We start from the raw sequence: 16,412 nt of genomic DNA on the forward strand, positions 1-16,412 counted from the left end.
GGGTAACTCTTTTTCCTGGTCTGGCATGCTCTGGTGAAGAGCTCTGTCCACCAGCTTAGCGTGTCCGTCGTGTAAACTGTTAGGTCTGCGCTGGCAAATCATTCCACACCAAACAAACCCACACATGGTGTGCTTCATAATGTCTCAGAGTTTCCTGGTCTCTCTCGCTCTCTTTCTGTTTTTCTCCCCCTCTTGCTCTTTTGAGTAACTTTATTGTTTGAGCCAAAGGAACCAAGACCCTAATCAGAAGCAGTTGTGGGTTTTGACCAGGGACATCTGTAAGGAAAGCTTGAGAAGAAAATAGGAAAGAGTAAGACTGGTGTGAGAGAGAGTGAGACTGTGGTTTCCCGACAGCTTGGCGTGTGGAGACACAATCTGAGCTGTCGGGTTTCAGCAGACACCCACTCCTTCTCTCTCTCTCACGCCTCTCCACGTCTCCCCACCTTCACATCCACCTCTTCGAGTGCTGACAAACTGTCCCTGTTGCAGATTAAAAAAGCCTTTGGAGCACTTTATCCTTGGACCCTGTATTTACCATCGCCAGATTAAAACGCTTGATTTCACCTGTGCTTTTTTTTTTTTTTTAAACCATTTACTTGTCCAAAACTTGACTTTAAATGCGCTAATCCTTTCAAAGTGTCAGCACAGAAGAGTAACAACTGAGTTGAGGAAGAGCCTTACTCATACTGTCTTTCTGCTTTCCCTCTTTCCACTACTCCATCTCTTTTTCTCTCTTAATACATTCTGTAGTCTGCTGGAGACTGTGGCCTGTGCTTATACTGTATTTCAGCACGGCCCTTATAATCAGCCTGTGGTCTATTCATAGACGAATGAAAGATTTACTGAGAAACATGTCGTAGAAGAGTGAGAGGTAGTCAGTCGATCAATATAATAACTTGCGAGGACACATCATATAGGTTGCATTGTGAGGTGATTTGAAACACAGTATTGCACTGCATATACAGTACACTACCATTCAGAAGTTTGGAGTCAGTAAGAAGTTTCTTTCTTTTGTTCTTTTTTTTTTTAACATGGTTAATACTTTTTATTCAGTGAAGATATAGTGTTACTGAGAATTTACTGAAAAACTCAGTATTGAAGAATGAGAGACTGATCAATAGAACATGCAAGGGAACAAAAACAGTGGGCAGATATACATTTGTTTGATAGAGCTGTAATGAAAAGGATCTAGAATATGAAGATTACATTGTGAAGTGTTTCAAAACCCAACGTGGGAGCAGCGGAACAGTTTAACCAAAGTAATTCAAAAGAACTTGCTTTTAACTTGATGCTTTTTTCGCATTACTTTGCATTTTATGTATATATATATATATATGTGTGTGTGTGTGTGTGTGTGTGTGTGTGTGTGTGTGTGTATAAACATATGTGCTGCATATACACTACCACTCAAAAGTTTGGATTTTCTTTTCTTTTTTTTTTTAAGTGCCAGTAAAGACTTTATAACAGTATAACAAAAGATTTCTAGTAGATGTTAAACAGCAAAGTTTTTAACACTGATAATAATATGTTTCTTGGGCTCCAAATCTGCATTATAGAATGATTTCTGAAGGATCGTGTGACACTGAAGACTGAATTAATGGCTGCTAAAAATTCAGCTTTGCATCACAGTAATAAATTACATGTGTAAATATATTGAAATAGAGAACAGTTCTTATAAACTGTAATAATATTTAAATATGAGCCTAAGAGACTGTTTTCAAAACCATAAAATCTTATAAACCCCAAACTTTTGAGAAGTAGTGTACTGAAGAATATTTAATGATACTAGTTTGCTGTTACAAATAAAACAGAGTATTACAATAAAATGTCCAAATGTCCATAAAATGTGGGGTTTTCACTACTTAAAACTAAGTGGCTTAGTAAACTAAGTAACTTGTACACAGATAAAACAATAGAGAAATGTATTGCTGGCTAGATGTTATCATTATTGATTGTAGTAGATCTAGTTGTTATAGCTTTAGTAATGAAATTAAAAATCTATTTGTCTGTAATAATTTTCTGAATTATTCTCTCAGTGCTGATGTGACTGTGAGTCATGTAGTAGGAGGGGAACTGATATTCTGGAGAGAATTACACACGTGTGTGTGTGTGTGTTTGTGTTTGTGTGTGTGTGTGTGTGTTTTGTGGAAGGATTAGAGGAAGTCCCATTAAAGAGTGGAGCAGTGTAAGGTGTTATGAACAGCAGTTCCGGGACTGTGTCTTTTCTGGTGTGTGTGTGTGTGTGTGTGTGTGAGCTCAAGCGAGGGGGCTTAGACAAGTATTGTGTAAGCATTGTGGAATGTAATATAAGTGTCTGGCAGTGAATACCGTCCCTGTAAGGGACCAGAGCAGAGTTTACACACAGTTCACACACAGACACTCCTATGTTGTCCCAAACCTGTAAGATTTTTCTTCTTTTTTTGGTACACAAAATTATGACATTTTGGTGACCACTAACTTTTATTATATGGACAAAACAAATTTTGAGACATCTCTCAAAATATATATATTTTTTATGTTCAACTGTAGAAAGGAAGAAAGGAATTTTAATTATGTGATCTTTTTTTACTCTATAATGTTGTTAAAAACCTGTATGGATCACATAATTAACATTTTCAGAGTGTCTATTTCCACTAAGTGCAAATAGCCGCCTTGTTGGCAGAGTCTGCCCACCAACCTTTTCAAATATCATATTGCATCAGAAAAGCATTTGTTTTCAATAATAATGAAGGAAATAATTAAAAAGGTGAAAATAAAGTATTGGGGAGGTGTATGGGGAGGCTTTATTTTCCCAATAAGAAGGCATTCATTTAATAATTTGAATTGAAATGATAATTTACACTCTATGTTATTATTGCAGTTTTATAATGTACTACAATACTGAGGTACAGATAATTGCCACTCTTTGCAGAAAGTAGTATAAATAGCAGGAAATCTTGCCATTTTAACATAGTGTAAATATAATCTATAGCTATTTGCACTGTGTAAATAGCATATCATTAAAAAATTCTGCTATTTTCCCTTGCTATTTGCACATTTCTGGGTGAACTATCTCTTTAAACCACAATTAATGTTGCAATTTCATTGTTCTCCATCAAGCTGTTTTAAATACAAGAACACGCTCTTGTCCAAATAAAATGTATAAATGAATACATTTCCATTGTCTCAAAATATTTGTGATTGGAGCGAAGGCATGCAACATATGATTAAAATGTGCAACAGATTTTCATGTGCCAATCCCTAAAATTGCTCATTGCTAAAAGAAATGCGATTTAAAGTGCAGATGCGTGAGGGATCTCCGGTAGAAAAATATTGGAAACAATGATCTGATGCGGTTCAATTCATATATTAAAGTGTTGCTTAAGTGTCCGAATACTGTGTGTTTGTTTGTTTACTCTCCTCGCTTTCATCTCTCTCTTTTCAATGCTGTCAGGCGGCAGACAGTGACTAGCACCCCCTGCTGGATAGAACTGCACCTGAACGGTCCTCTTCAGTGGCTGGACAAAGTGCTCACTCAGATGGGCTCCCCCTCCATCCGCTGCTCCAGTGTGTCATAGGAATCCCTCCCTCCACAAACACAACATATACAAACCACAAGATCTGGGGGAAAACAGTTCCTTCAGGATTCAAAGGCTGAAGACCTTCATACCCACCAGACTCTGTAGCACTTTCACACCTGTCTCATGTTGGAGGAGTGTATTACAGTATACAGTTGTGTTCAAAATTATTCAACCCCCTAGAGACTGCAGTACTTTACAAATACAAGCTTTTCTGAAGATCCAGGATATAATAAAACTTGCATCTATAATAGTTCACTGGCATATTAACAGTGATATTGTCAATATATAATGTAATATATTTGAGTTATAAGGTTTTTTAATAATACTGCTATGTCATAATTATTCAACCCCTATTCAACATTGCTGTTTTTAAATCACTTATTTGCATGGTGGGGAATAAAACAGTCTCAAACACACAATTAAGCTTTTAGAAACTCTATTAAAAACAGAATTAGCTTGAGCTGTTACACAGTTTGGCCCATGCATGTGTTGAAGTTGAGTAGCAAAAACAGAAATCTCAGAAAAGCAAAATAGAAGAAATATTGTATTACTTTAGAAAGGCTAAGGCTATATGCAGATTTCCAAGACATTGAAAGTTCCTAGAGACACAGCTCTCAGTCTTATTTCTGAGCTTAAAGTGTGTTTTACCAGAAAACCTTTGAGGGTGTTGAAGAAAAAGCAAAATGTTTAATCAGAACAACTGAGAAAAACCGGCAATGTACAGCCAAAGACTTGCAAGATGACCCGATGAAAGGAGGAAAACCATTTCAAGGCAGCGTGTAAGAAGAACACTAGACAAGTATTGCCTTCATGTTGTGACATCTTGATAAATGCCACTCTTGATCTAGAAGAACAAAAAGCCAACTTGAACTTGATAAAATTCATTTGTGTGGACCTGTGGAGCTCTGGAGGAATGTTATATGGGGCGATGTGACCAAACTGGAACTTTTTGGACCCATGGATCAGCGGTATGTCTGCTGCAAAAAATGGCAAAGCTCATAAGCAGAAGAACACCATCTCCATCCTCAAACTTGGAGGTGGATCAGTCTTGTTATGGGGTTTCTTTACTGTAGCAGGAAGTGGAAATCATGACTGTATGAAGGACATCATGGATTCTATGAAGTATCAGGCCATTTTGACAAGAATTGTGATGCCTTTGGTGCAAAGACTGAAGCTGATGATCAATGGACTTTGCTGCAGGCCAGTCATCCCAAAGTACACATCCAAATCTACTTTTCCTTGGTTCAGTGATCAGTTATAAAATGTTCTTGAGTGGCCTGTTAAAGAAAGCAGTGGTGGATGTGGAAACCAAAGATTATCAGTGATCTGAAAGCTTTTTCAGTCGAGGAATGGGCCAAGACTGTAGTAGAGAGGTGACATAAGCTTCTAAACACTTACAGACAGCTATTATTGGTGATTTTAAAGAATAAAAGATTCTGCACAAAGGGGGTTGAATAATTTTGAACATGAATGATTAGAGCCAATTTGAATTTCATCATGATTCATCAATGTTCCATTCTCAGAATCACTCAAAAGTGCCCTCCACAGCAAATTGTCTTGCAAGTCAAGGGGGTTGAATATTTTTGAACACAACTGTATGTATATGTAAATATTCGTTTTTGTTATTTTTAGCCATTTTTATTGCCATTATTGATATAAAATATTGCCATTTATATGTTGTTATACAGCATGTATATGTAAGATCTCTCCTGTCTTGTCTTTTATGATGCCGTGTATGGTACACGTTTACTGTAACGGGTATATAAGAGGCTTGATCATTTTATAGAGACATTTGGTTTTTTTTGTAAAGTGTAAATATGAAGTTTTCAAGTATGTTTTTTTTGTTTGTTGTTGGTTTTATCAAAATAATGAAACTTGGCTCATGTCATAATGTTTTGTCTTCAAACATTGACACCCAAGTTAATATATATTTTCTTTTAGAGTTTCCCCAGAATATTGAATTTCCATGTCCTGTTTTGCCCTGGCCAGTGAAATGTGCTTACAGCACATACATTAGCAATTCACCTTTTTCAAATTCACTGCACTGAATACTATATAAGAAACTTAATTTGTGTTCACAGCAGTTGATGTAACACTTCTAAAAGTGTTATCCATGCTTCACAATATCTCTTGTTAAAATGTTAAGGGATTTTGTCATTGCACAGATTCTAAGAGCCTGCCACTCTTTCTTCGGTAGTTTTTCATCTCTCACCAGTCTATGCATGTGGATATCATGAGAGGATGTTATAACTGTGCCAGCCGTCCTCAGTGAGGGTTTTGTAATATCTGGTCTAGTGTTGATTTCAGCTTTGTCTGCAGTGAACCGGCCGTCTCTTCTGTGTGAATGAATGTGAATTACTGGGTTTTATAGGATTCGTTGCTCTTCTAACTCCATGTATTGTGATGCGGTTTCATTGTTATTCGCTCAGTGTCTTTATTGAGTGGGTGAAGAGCTCTGCAAGGTCTGCCGATGTCTCAATTTTCTGCTTTGGAGAACGAGTTTCTCTTTTGAAATCTGGGCATTACATCATTTTGTGCACTAAGAAGTTGCCTCTTAATATCCTACAGTCGTGCATACTGTATGTACACATACTTGCGGGTCTTCACGTCCTCCAGAAATGAAACTGAGTGAGTGTGCCTTCGCATCGACTCTCATAACCGAGTTTGTAAATAGTATACTGGAGACTTCTACACAGGTGTTCATCTGTATTCTTGAGTAAGTGGGTTGTCCAGGGTTGGACCACTCAGGGTTGTGATCTTTCTCAGCTGAACTTGTAAATATGTCTTATAAAATGATTATGCATGCCTATTTTCTGAAATTCATGCCATTTGTACTGTAGACTCTATTTTGCTACCAAATATATTTTCAGAAGTGGGACGGGAAATGCTCTTACCTCTGTGTTTGTAACCTTTTGAAAGGTGGGACTGTACTGCTGGCAGGTTTTTGTAGGGTTAACCCTGTATTTTTATACATCAGATGCTCGTAGGATATGGAGAAGGGCTTGAAGAAGGGAAATGTCAAAATAGGCATTTGCTAAAGCCAGATGATGTACTGCTCTTTCGGTTAGCCGCAGGTCCGTGTGAAGTGCTTGCAATGAGAAGCGGGCTCATGAGCTTCAAAATGTGTTGTAAAGGAATCATGGAGAAAAGTAGGATGCAGGTGCATCGTATACTTTACAGTCAGTAGAAAAGATGTGTGACGTCTTTGTGCATAAATGTTCATAAGGGCTACTGGTGATTTAGATGCTCTAAGACCTTACTTTAATAAAGTCAGAGTGTTGACATGTATTTAAAAACCTCTTGATGTCATCCAGCAAAGACTTGATTGAAGGTACTGAAATTATTCAGGAAATGATTTATTGTCCGTCTAAGCAAGCCTTAAGTCTTTGAGAGGAAGAAAAAAAAAACGGCTCTCATTTGCTCAACAAATTGTTGAATATGTTTTAAGTAATGTGCATTCATTGTGCTTGTGTTCAACTTTCACATTCATTGATTATGTGGCTTAGTGGTGATCGTTGTGCTTGACGTTGTTAGATTTCTTTATCATATAAGTATATCATCTTTATTATTTCATTCCATCTCAAGTTTAAGAGAAAAAAGTTATTGTTTGTTATTGTTGTACTTTTAATAAATATGTAAATAAAAAATGTCTTATTCAACTGATTTGTCTTCATAAACATTCACCTTTAAATATCTGTGTTCTTCTCAAGTTCTGCTTATTTATTTATTTTTTAAATTTTATCAAAAGGTACATTGCTGGGATGAAGGTAACACAACCCTGGCCTGTGACCTAGCACACAACACTTTTTTTCCTGGTTAAAATATGAAAGCTGTCTTTGTTCAGAGGATCGGGCAGGGAGGCACCTGAATTCTTCTCAAGTGCACATAGGCTGAAAAGTGGAGCAACTTGCTCCCATTGAAGTAATCCTGGGCCCGTATTGATAAAGATACTAAGAATCTTCTCAGAAAACTCTTAATTTAGCTTAAAAACTTTTATGTAGGAGTCTTAGCTTAAGAGCGATTCGGGATCGATCTGAGAGCAACTCTGAGTAAGGAAAAGACAAAAACTTTCATCTTAGTGAGGAGGCGGGGTTGACGCCGTTGCTATGTATGACACAATCTCTTACACACACACACACACACACACACACACATTATATATCTAATGTGTGTATATATAATTATATATCTAAATCCTTTTTTATATTTACCATGCTTTTAATTTCCTATAAGGTATTTGATTGGCTTAGAATGATAAAAATTGTTCCATTCTTTCTAATTACAGTGATTGCTGTCCTATTTAAGTGCAGTTTGAATGTTAGTTTTAATGTATCAAACATGGAATCAAAACCAAGAAGGGCGAGAAAGCCCAACTGGACAGAGGAACAGTGTTTACTGTTAGCGCAGTTAGTGGATGAACACAAGGCCATTCATCCGTGCCGGGTGTCACAGCAAGGGACAAGAAGCAGACATGGGAGCATATAGCACAAACTATTAACAGTTCATTCCCTCTGCTTGTGGTCACCTATAAGCCTGCTATATTCATAAATGCAGTTTTTTGAGCCTGCAATGTGGGAATGTCCAGTGGAAACGAAATGAACTGGGACACAATAAGATGATCTGAAAGTGCTGTAATTGTTTGTGTGATCACTCTGCTTACAGAAGGTTGTGACAGACCCAAATCATCACTATTGCATTGTTGCATGTTCCCAGTTGCCACATATCGTAATGTAGAGATTACTTTAATTTCTGCCGCTATGGCATTTGTGCGCTGTGTCGGAGATAATATCACGTCTCTAATAAGATCAGTCACAAACATGATCCCTGCACGATCTAATCTATAGCGTCTTATAATCTCACTGTCATCCATTGTCTGCAACACATTTCTTCTGCCTCTTCATCTTTCTGCCATTTTCTCCTCTGCTAAAGAAACTCTTAAGACTCTTAAAAGTCCTCGTCTGTGCTCCTAACAAGTTTGACCTTAAGACCTCTTTTAATGGTTAAGATGCTTTCTGAATTACTTTTTTCTTTACAAGGATTTTTTCTTTAATTTTAAGAGTGAACGTCCACATTTCTAAGAATTTTCTTAGAATTTAGTCACTAGGAGCTACTTTTTGCATTAAGATTCTTTATGAATACGGGCCCTGGTGTGTAGAGACTTTAGTAGATCACCTAAAGTAAAGGATGCATGGACACTCGCCTCATAATAATCATAATCCAAACACTGATTCCTCTCAGTATGCAAACCATGTCAACTAAATCAGGGACAGAGCTTTATAAAAGCTATTGAATAAATCATTTCAGGTAAATGTTGAAGTATCTACACCTAGTCTTCACTGACAGCTCAGACAGACACCAGACTGAGTTTAGCTGCTTATATTAAACTTCTCAACCCAGCTCTCCTACTAAAAAAAAAAAATAACATTGAGGATTGAGGGTCAAAACCAACACTGAAGCTCATGAATCATTCACGGCTTCTCGAGTGTGTAAGGTTTGTTTCAGGATCTCGAGGCAGCTGAATTTGTTCCCTTACAGGTGTTTCTTACACATTTCAGTTTAGATGAATAACAGTCTGGCGCCCTCTGTGGTCAGATGAGAGGAAGGCATCGCCACATTGCGCTGTCATTTCAAAGTGTACAGTCGTGGCTAAAAGTTTTGGCAGTGACATAAAATTTGTGTTTTGCAAAGTCTGCTGCTTAAGCTGTTGTGGTGTTCATTCACATGGTTTCTTAATTATCGTGTAGAGTGACCAGATACATTCCTAAATAATTGCTGCTAATGCTTCATTAGAAAAAATAACTTAACAAAAAAATAATAATTTCACTGTTTTTGAGCATCTGCATGCACTGTGACGCCAAGACTTTTGGACAATCGCCTGGTTTCAAGAAGGGAAGCAAAGAAGACACTTTTCTTCACGATAAAAGTCAATGAGAGACTGAAATTCTGCAGGAAGTACAAGGATTGGAGAGCAGAAGCCTGGTTCAAAGTTATTTTCCATGATGTAGCTCCCTTCCAACTGTTTGGGACATCTGGTAAACCGATTGTTCCGAGAGGAAAAGGTGAATGCTACCATGTCTATATGTTGACTGAAGCAGTCAGACGGGCAGAGTTTGTTTATGCTGTTGAATCACTATCAATCACATTATAGTCTTTGATAAAACCCACATGAAAAAATATTGTAGTAATTTATAGTAAATACTATAGTGTTTTTGAACCGTACTATAGTACTTGAATTAATTTGTTGTGGTAATTCTAATTCTATAGTTGCTGTGGTAATATAACAACCATACTAATATAAACAAATAACTACTAATACTGTACTAAACTAGAGGGTATAATATACTAAAATACTAAAATACACTACAGTTTACTGTACCTAATAAAAACTAAAGTGTATTACAGTATTTATTAGTTTATCAGTTCACTATAGTTAATAGCTACTATGCTGTAGCATTTATTAACAATGTGTTGTAAATACTAAATAATATATACAGTATAATACACTTTACTATAGTAAGGTTCAAAAACACTATAGTATTAACTATAAATTACTATAGTATTTTTCATGTGAAAGGTAGCCGTGTAACGTAACTTACCATGGTGATGAAACCCACTCAAAACCAACCCACCTTCTTCAGCCCGAAAACTCAGTTTGCTCAAACTAAACCCAAACTTACTTGGATAATAAGTGAAAGCGGCTTCGTGCTACTGGCCTTTAATGTAGAGTAACCCTGGGATAAGAGTTTCTCCGGGCTCCACCCGAAGGCATAGTTTTATTGTATTAAAGACTAAAGAGGCACTAGTAACGGCGGAATTCACGTAGCCTACTTTCGGAAGGTACATTGAATTACATGAAGAACTTGCTTCTTGGCCTTTACACGTTCACACGTGAGTCTAAACTTTCAACATTCACGTTTTTCCCGGCAGTCTCCCGTATTTCACACCCTTCTCCCACCACCTCTTGTTTTGTTATTTCTCCCGGGAAAACTCCAATAATCTGTATTTTCCTAACTCGTTATAAGAATAATCACATCAATTTATTATTTCAAGGTTGTCCAGTTGCCAGCTCTTGCATGAAACACATCCTACTAACAGAATAGGAAGATCAAACAATTTTGAATCAATTTGTGACCTCAACCTGGCAACCTACACGTCTCAGCTGAGCTGTTGATGTCTGCAGAATCAAACATCACTGGTAGAAATGGCATTGGAAGGCTATTGGGCTGCAAAAAACACAGTGTCAAATTATCAGTGAGTTGTATAGGATCCAAATAAGCAATAGAAACAGATGGCGAAAAATATCTGAATGACCTTGTTGTAAATAAACTTTTTCTTATTTTTTATTTGTTTAGCAACACGCGTATAAATTATTTTCGTGTTGTTTTTTTATTTTTTACATGTCTTATAATAAGGAATACAAAGCTATATAAATAGCCTAATCTGCTACTTCTATTAGCTAATTTAGTACAGAAATACTGTATAGGCTACATATGGGGAAATAAGTCTTTGTTTTTAAGTTGAACAATAAAACAATACCTACGTGTGAAACATAAAGTGGTAAAAAGTATTTAAGTTACAAATATTAATACATTGTTTTAATTCAACTTTGGTTTTTTCTAACTTTTTATTTTCTTTATTGATTTCTGTGTATACAAATATACCCCCTTGCTGAATGTGTTAATCTGTAAAACCAATTTAAACAGTGCAGTTAAAATTAGATGACCAAACAACTGCTTTTATTTTATTTTCTTAGTAAAGAAGACAAGTAAAACTAAACTTAAAACATTGGTTTAAAAATCCCTTAAATGGTTAAAAAAAATAATAATAATAAAGCAACAACACCTAAAGCTCTAAAGTGAAATGAAAAATAGAAAAAAATAAAAGGAGGAAGGACACTATTATTATCATGTAGGCTATGTCTATAATACAGGCTCTTTATTTTTCCTCTAGAATAGTCCTTTAGCATTACTGGACTTTACAGCTTTTGATGAAAGACTGACAGAGAGGATAAACTGAACAGAAGACTCCACTAAACTCTCGCTCTATCATCCGGCTGACAGAATCATGGTCATCACCAGCCAAGTGACAGCCACTACCTTTGTAGGTAAACAAATTAATCTTCTTAAAGGTCACCATTTGCTGTAAGGCATCATTGCCTGTCTCTGTTCGTCCTCTCGTGATGAGTATGGGAGAGGCTGTCAGATTGTCCCGCTATCAGCATTCTGCTCAGGTGACTCACACCTGATTGCGGCGCTACGCACTGCTGCGTCACAGCTGTCTCTGGACTGAAGATAAGACAGGCCGCGTGTGTCCTACTGCTGCTCGCTGGAACTCTGCCCAACGGGCGATGCGTAGTTGTACTACTGGCCAGCATTTCTCCCTTCTGTCCGTGACAAAGATAGACTCTCTGCCTCTCCTTAAAAAACGTGAACATCTCTTCTAATCGGTTTCTACAGAGCTGAGCCTCAGCAAACAGCAAAAATGATCAGGAGCGCATGGACTAGGCTATGTGTGTTAGATGTAGGCATATTTACTGTTAATAGAAAAGGGCCTAGTAGTGTGCCAAAGATGAATGTAGGTCACAGGACTGATGCTAAATATTCTGCTACTTCAGGAAGATACCAAGTGATTGGGTACAAAGCATTTTTATAATAAAATAAATGTTATGTTTTATGAGAAAATACTATTTCAGTTCTTCTCCCTCAAAATAGCATCTTCAATTGCATTAGACCGAGATGGAGTCACTCACCATACATAAGGTTAGCGATAGTTGACCCAAACATGAAAATTCTGTCATCATTTACTCAGCCTCAAGTCACTGGTCACAAGCCGCCAAAAAAGACATAGGAACACAGACAGCAGAGGGAGTCAGGAAGGCACCCTGACCCAGAGGACTCACCATGACACCAATGGAACTGGTCTTACTGGTGACGGTCCACCGACAGGCTTCTCTGGCAATCCTACAAGTACGGAGGCACCTCTGCATGAAAGCATGTGTGGATAGAACAATAGCGTCGGACTCTTGGGAAGGGAAAGGGAGACAAACCTATAGACCAGACCGTGAGGGAGTTATGTGCATACTTGACCATGGTTAATCTGGAGCTCCGAGATGACAGTTCAGCAGACGCCACACAGCGCAGAACCCTCTCCAAATCCTGGTTAGCACGGCCGGTGATAATCAGAGGATAAACTCGCCCCAGCTGTCGACAGAATTCTGTCCAAAACATAGACACAAACTGGGGACCCCTGTCAGAGACCACAGACACCGGCCATGGAGGCCATGAATATGGAAAACGTGATCCAAGACAACAGTCACTGTCTCCCTTGTTGAAGCTAATTTGGGGAGGGGAATGAAATGAGCTGCCTTAGAGAACCTGTCCACCACAATGAGGTCTACCGTCATGCCACTAGATGGAGGTAGGCCAGTGACAAAGTCCAACACTATGTGTGACCAGGGCCACAAAGGGACCGAGAGTGGATGGAGTAGCCCTGCTGGAGTTCGATTGGAGCCCTTCTCCACAGCACAAACTGGACAGGGCGATAGGAATTGTCGAATGGATGGCCAACAAAACCGCTGCTTGATCAACATGCAGTTGCTCCTGGGTAAGCTAGTTTGTACGAGTGGCCCCACTGTAGTACACTTGTTCGGACTGATTCGGGCACAAACAACAGACTCTCTTGGCACCCTGTGGGAATAGTAAAACAGATCTTCTCGACATGAGAAAATGGATCTTCTCGACATGGATGCTGAAAGCGTCAGTGTAACTAAACTGAGACAGTGAATTGGTGGGTTTTTGTTAAATGTGCCAAAATCATCACAATTAAATAAACCAAAGACTTAAACTACTTCAGTCTGTGTGCAGCGAATTTAATACACAAGTTTCACATTAGGGTAGAAAAATGAATGGGATAAAGGAAACACTATTATGTTATACATAAAACAACTTTAAAAACAAAACAGAACCAAAACACATGACAGAACAAAAACACAGATAATAAAAGAATTTTAAAAAGCAAAAGAGAAATAGCAATATATAAACTGACATATAAATTGGGAGGAATAACCTGTGCACGTCTTATATTTCTTCACAAACCGTTAAACTGTGCCCTTAAATTACCTACTGTTTACCCCCTCAGATACTGTTATACAAGCTAAACTGTTTAAAATGTGTTTATTGCCAATAAGTTCAACTTTTGGTGAATTTTTTTATCAAATCTACCAATGGTCCATTGACATGTATGCTGGAAATAGCATTATGGATCGTGAAAAAAGCCTATTGACTATGATTGTGAAAGCAGTCACCTCCCAGTAACACAGCTTTAGATTTATTCCAGCAGCTTCCAGCCTCCTGATAAATGGCTGCTCAATCCCTGCCCAATGAAGAGTAGCCATTTGAGTGGGACAGAAATCAAGACAGCGACCCATTACTAATAACACTCTACTTGAGCAGTCTATTGAGTGCACAGACCACTAGTGGTCATTGTACTGGACGACGGCTGTGTGAACCATATGTGAGGCAGGGCAGCAGGTTAATAATTTAACCTTTCAGTCTGACCATTCATATCCTTGTGCACTATATACACTTACCTTGGTAATTTACTGCAGTATGTTGTTTGAATGTAGCAGAACTGAAGTCTTGATCTTGTTTAGGTCTTGTCTCAAGACCAATGGTACTACATGATATTACTCAGTTTTCTCTCAAGGTCTTGTAGTGACCCATGCTGTTTGACTCTTTAGATTCTCATCGCTTTTTATTATTTATAAATGCTTGAGGTTAGGTTAGAAAACAAACCATACTCATTACATGTATAAAACAATGGCCCGCCCCTCCCAAATGTGTCGTTGTTGTTTTGGCCATTTACTGGAATTATCTGAATGCATAATTGCTGTAAGTTCATCTTCTTCAACATCAGCACCATTATTACCTCGCTTGTGAGAAATGCCATGTAGTTTTTAAGTTGCTAAACTGTTTCACCGATAAAAAAGGTCAGAGCAGCACTAACAACACATTTCTGTGCAAGTGTGTGTCCGTGCTGTGTGTGCGCGTTTGAGAGAGAGCGGGAGAAAGACGGTATTGTGCTTTCTGTTAATTATTTTTAATTAAAGTATCCCTTTAAGAATTTTTGCATTAGATTGATAGAATAAGGGTAAATGCAGGTAGAGCTGTCAAGTCTGTTCTCAGTGCTGGAGTCTTTGTTTGGGTCATGGTACTGTGCAAACTTAATGTAGACAGATGGATTTCAATCAAAGCAACACTTGTTGAATCATTAGAAGTTATTAACTTACCAAATGTTGACAGCCAAGTCTCGATCCAATTTGTGCATTCCAAATTTGTGTGGTATCTCTCTGTCAAAGCAGTTTAGCTGCAGGGAGGAGAAGAGCAGCATCTGGATACTAATGAAGCACTGAGGAGCTAGTGCTGTTCCTAGTCGTGCTGTCGTGTCATGTTGTCCGCTTGTCAGCATCACACAGACGTTGTTATGTTCCAGTGTTCAAAAAAGAAGGAAAAACAGCCCAGTTGGTGTCATGCAATTTGATTCATGTAATTGATCAGTCTAATTTTGATTGGTTTATGCTGTGCAATAATATAGCAGAAGAGATTTTAAATAGCTCAAATTTGATAACAGATTTATCTGGAGTTTAGAGAAAAGTTTTCCACATGCAGTAACAGTTGCTTGGGTTCTGGATGGATCACCGTTGATGTTCTGTAGCTCGCCAGGTAAGAGAGTACTGCAGCAGAAATATATCAGCTTTAAATGCAACTCTGCTTTTCTCTCTGACCTTCTTTTTTCTTCTCATTCTTTCCTCACATTTTCATACTTAATATTTTAGTCCATATTTTTAATAGTATACTGTATGGGTCTCTCATCAAAAGGCAGTTTTATATTTCAGGGTGGGTTTTTTATTACTTTTCAATTTGTTATAAGGTCACATTAAAACTTTTTTTTAATTGTATTTTATTTTGCGCTTGGTAAATGCCTTTTATGTATAATTTTATTATTTTTACTCGACCAAACATTTCGATCTCAAACTGTAAAATATTAATAATAATATATAATTGTAAAAATACTATATAGTTACAGTATACAGTTAAATATGATTTTTTTTTTATAGTTGAGATTTGTGAATGACACTTTGGTGGAATGACAATTTACTGAATGTTACTGATACTGATACTGATATACAGTATATATATATATATATATATAGAGAGAGAGAGAGAGAGAGAGAGTATATATACATATATATATATATATATATATATATATATAGACAAACTAAATAAACTAGTGAGAGTGCAAAAAGTGTGTTTTAAGAGCATTTATAAAGTCCTCAAATGCAAAAAGTGCCCTTAGCTAAGAAAACACCAATAAATATAATACAAATACAGTATACGGTGAAAACATGTTTGTGTAGTCAAAGATGTATTTATTTACTTGTGAACTTGTAACGAAACAGAGGGAGAGTGAGAGAGCTTTGTCTCATTTACACATTAATACGTTGGTAATTACACCCATAATGTCCCCCTGCTAGCTACACCATGTTGCTGACTAATTGAATATATGATTCGAAGATGTTTGAAAGCCTGTAACTGATTTAATTAATGCAGTTTTTGCTTTAAGCGTCGCCCGTTAAAAGAGCTCTGTGTATCGGCGTGTTCAGGTGTGTATGTCTGTGCGAAGCAGTGTTAATCCTCCTGTCAATGATCAGTGTTTGTCTTGATTTCTGGCAGCTGGCAGCCAACTGGAAACACATCAGGTCTTCCAGGAGGGCAATTCCCCAGCATCCCTCATTATGGATCTTTCTCTTTTTCTCTCTCTCGCCTGCAGGTCCATCACACACACACACAG

General features: G+C 37.5%; 1 protein-coding gene across 2 annotated transcripts in view; it reads left to right on the plus strand.

The window, feature by feature from the left end:
- Positions 1 to 7,219, plus strand: part of LOC128016895 (mothers against decapentaplegic homolog 3) — a 33,417-nt gene extending 26,198 nt beyond the window's left edge. For both annotated transcript variants that reach the window (XM_052601815.1, XM_052601816.1), the window contains exon 9: positions 3,434 to 7,219. In XM_052601815.1, coding sequence (XP_052457775.1) covers positions 3,434 to 3,557 — 124 coding nt within the window. In that variant the 3' untranslated portion in view covers positions 3,558 to 7,219. The remainder of the gene's footprint in view (positions 1 to 3,433) is intronic.
- Positions 7,220 to 16,412: the final 9,193 nt, after the last annotated feature.

The sequence above is a fragment of the Carassius gibelio genome, chromosome A7 (genome assembly GCF_023724105.1).
Source record: "Carassius gibelio isolate Cgi1373 ecotype wild population from Czech Republic chromosome A7, carGib1.2-hapl.c, whole genome shotgun sequence".
NCBI classification, from domain to species: domain Eukaryota; kingdom Metazoa; phylum Chordata; class Actinopteri; order Cypriniformes; family Cyprinidae; genus Carassius; species Carassius gibelio.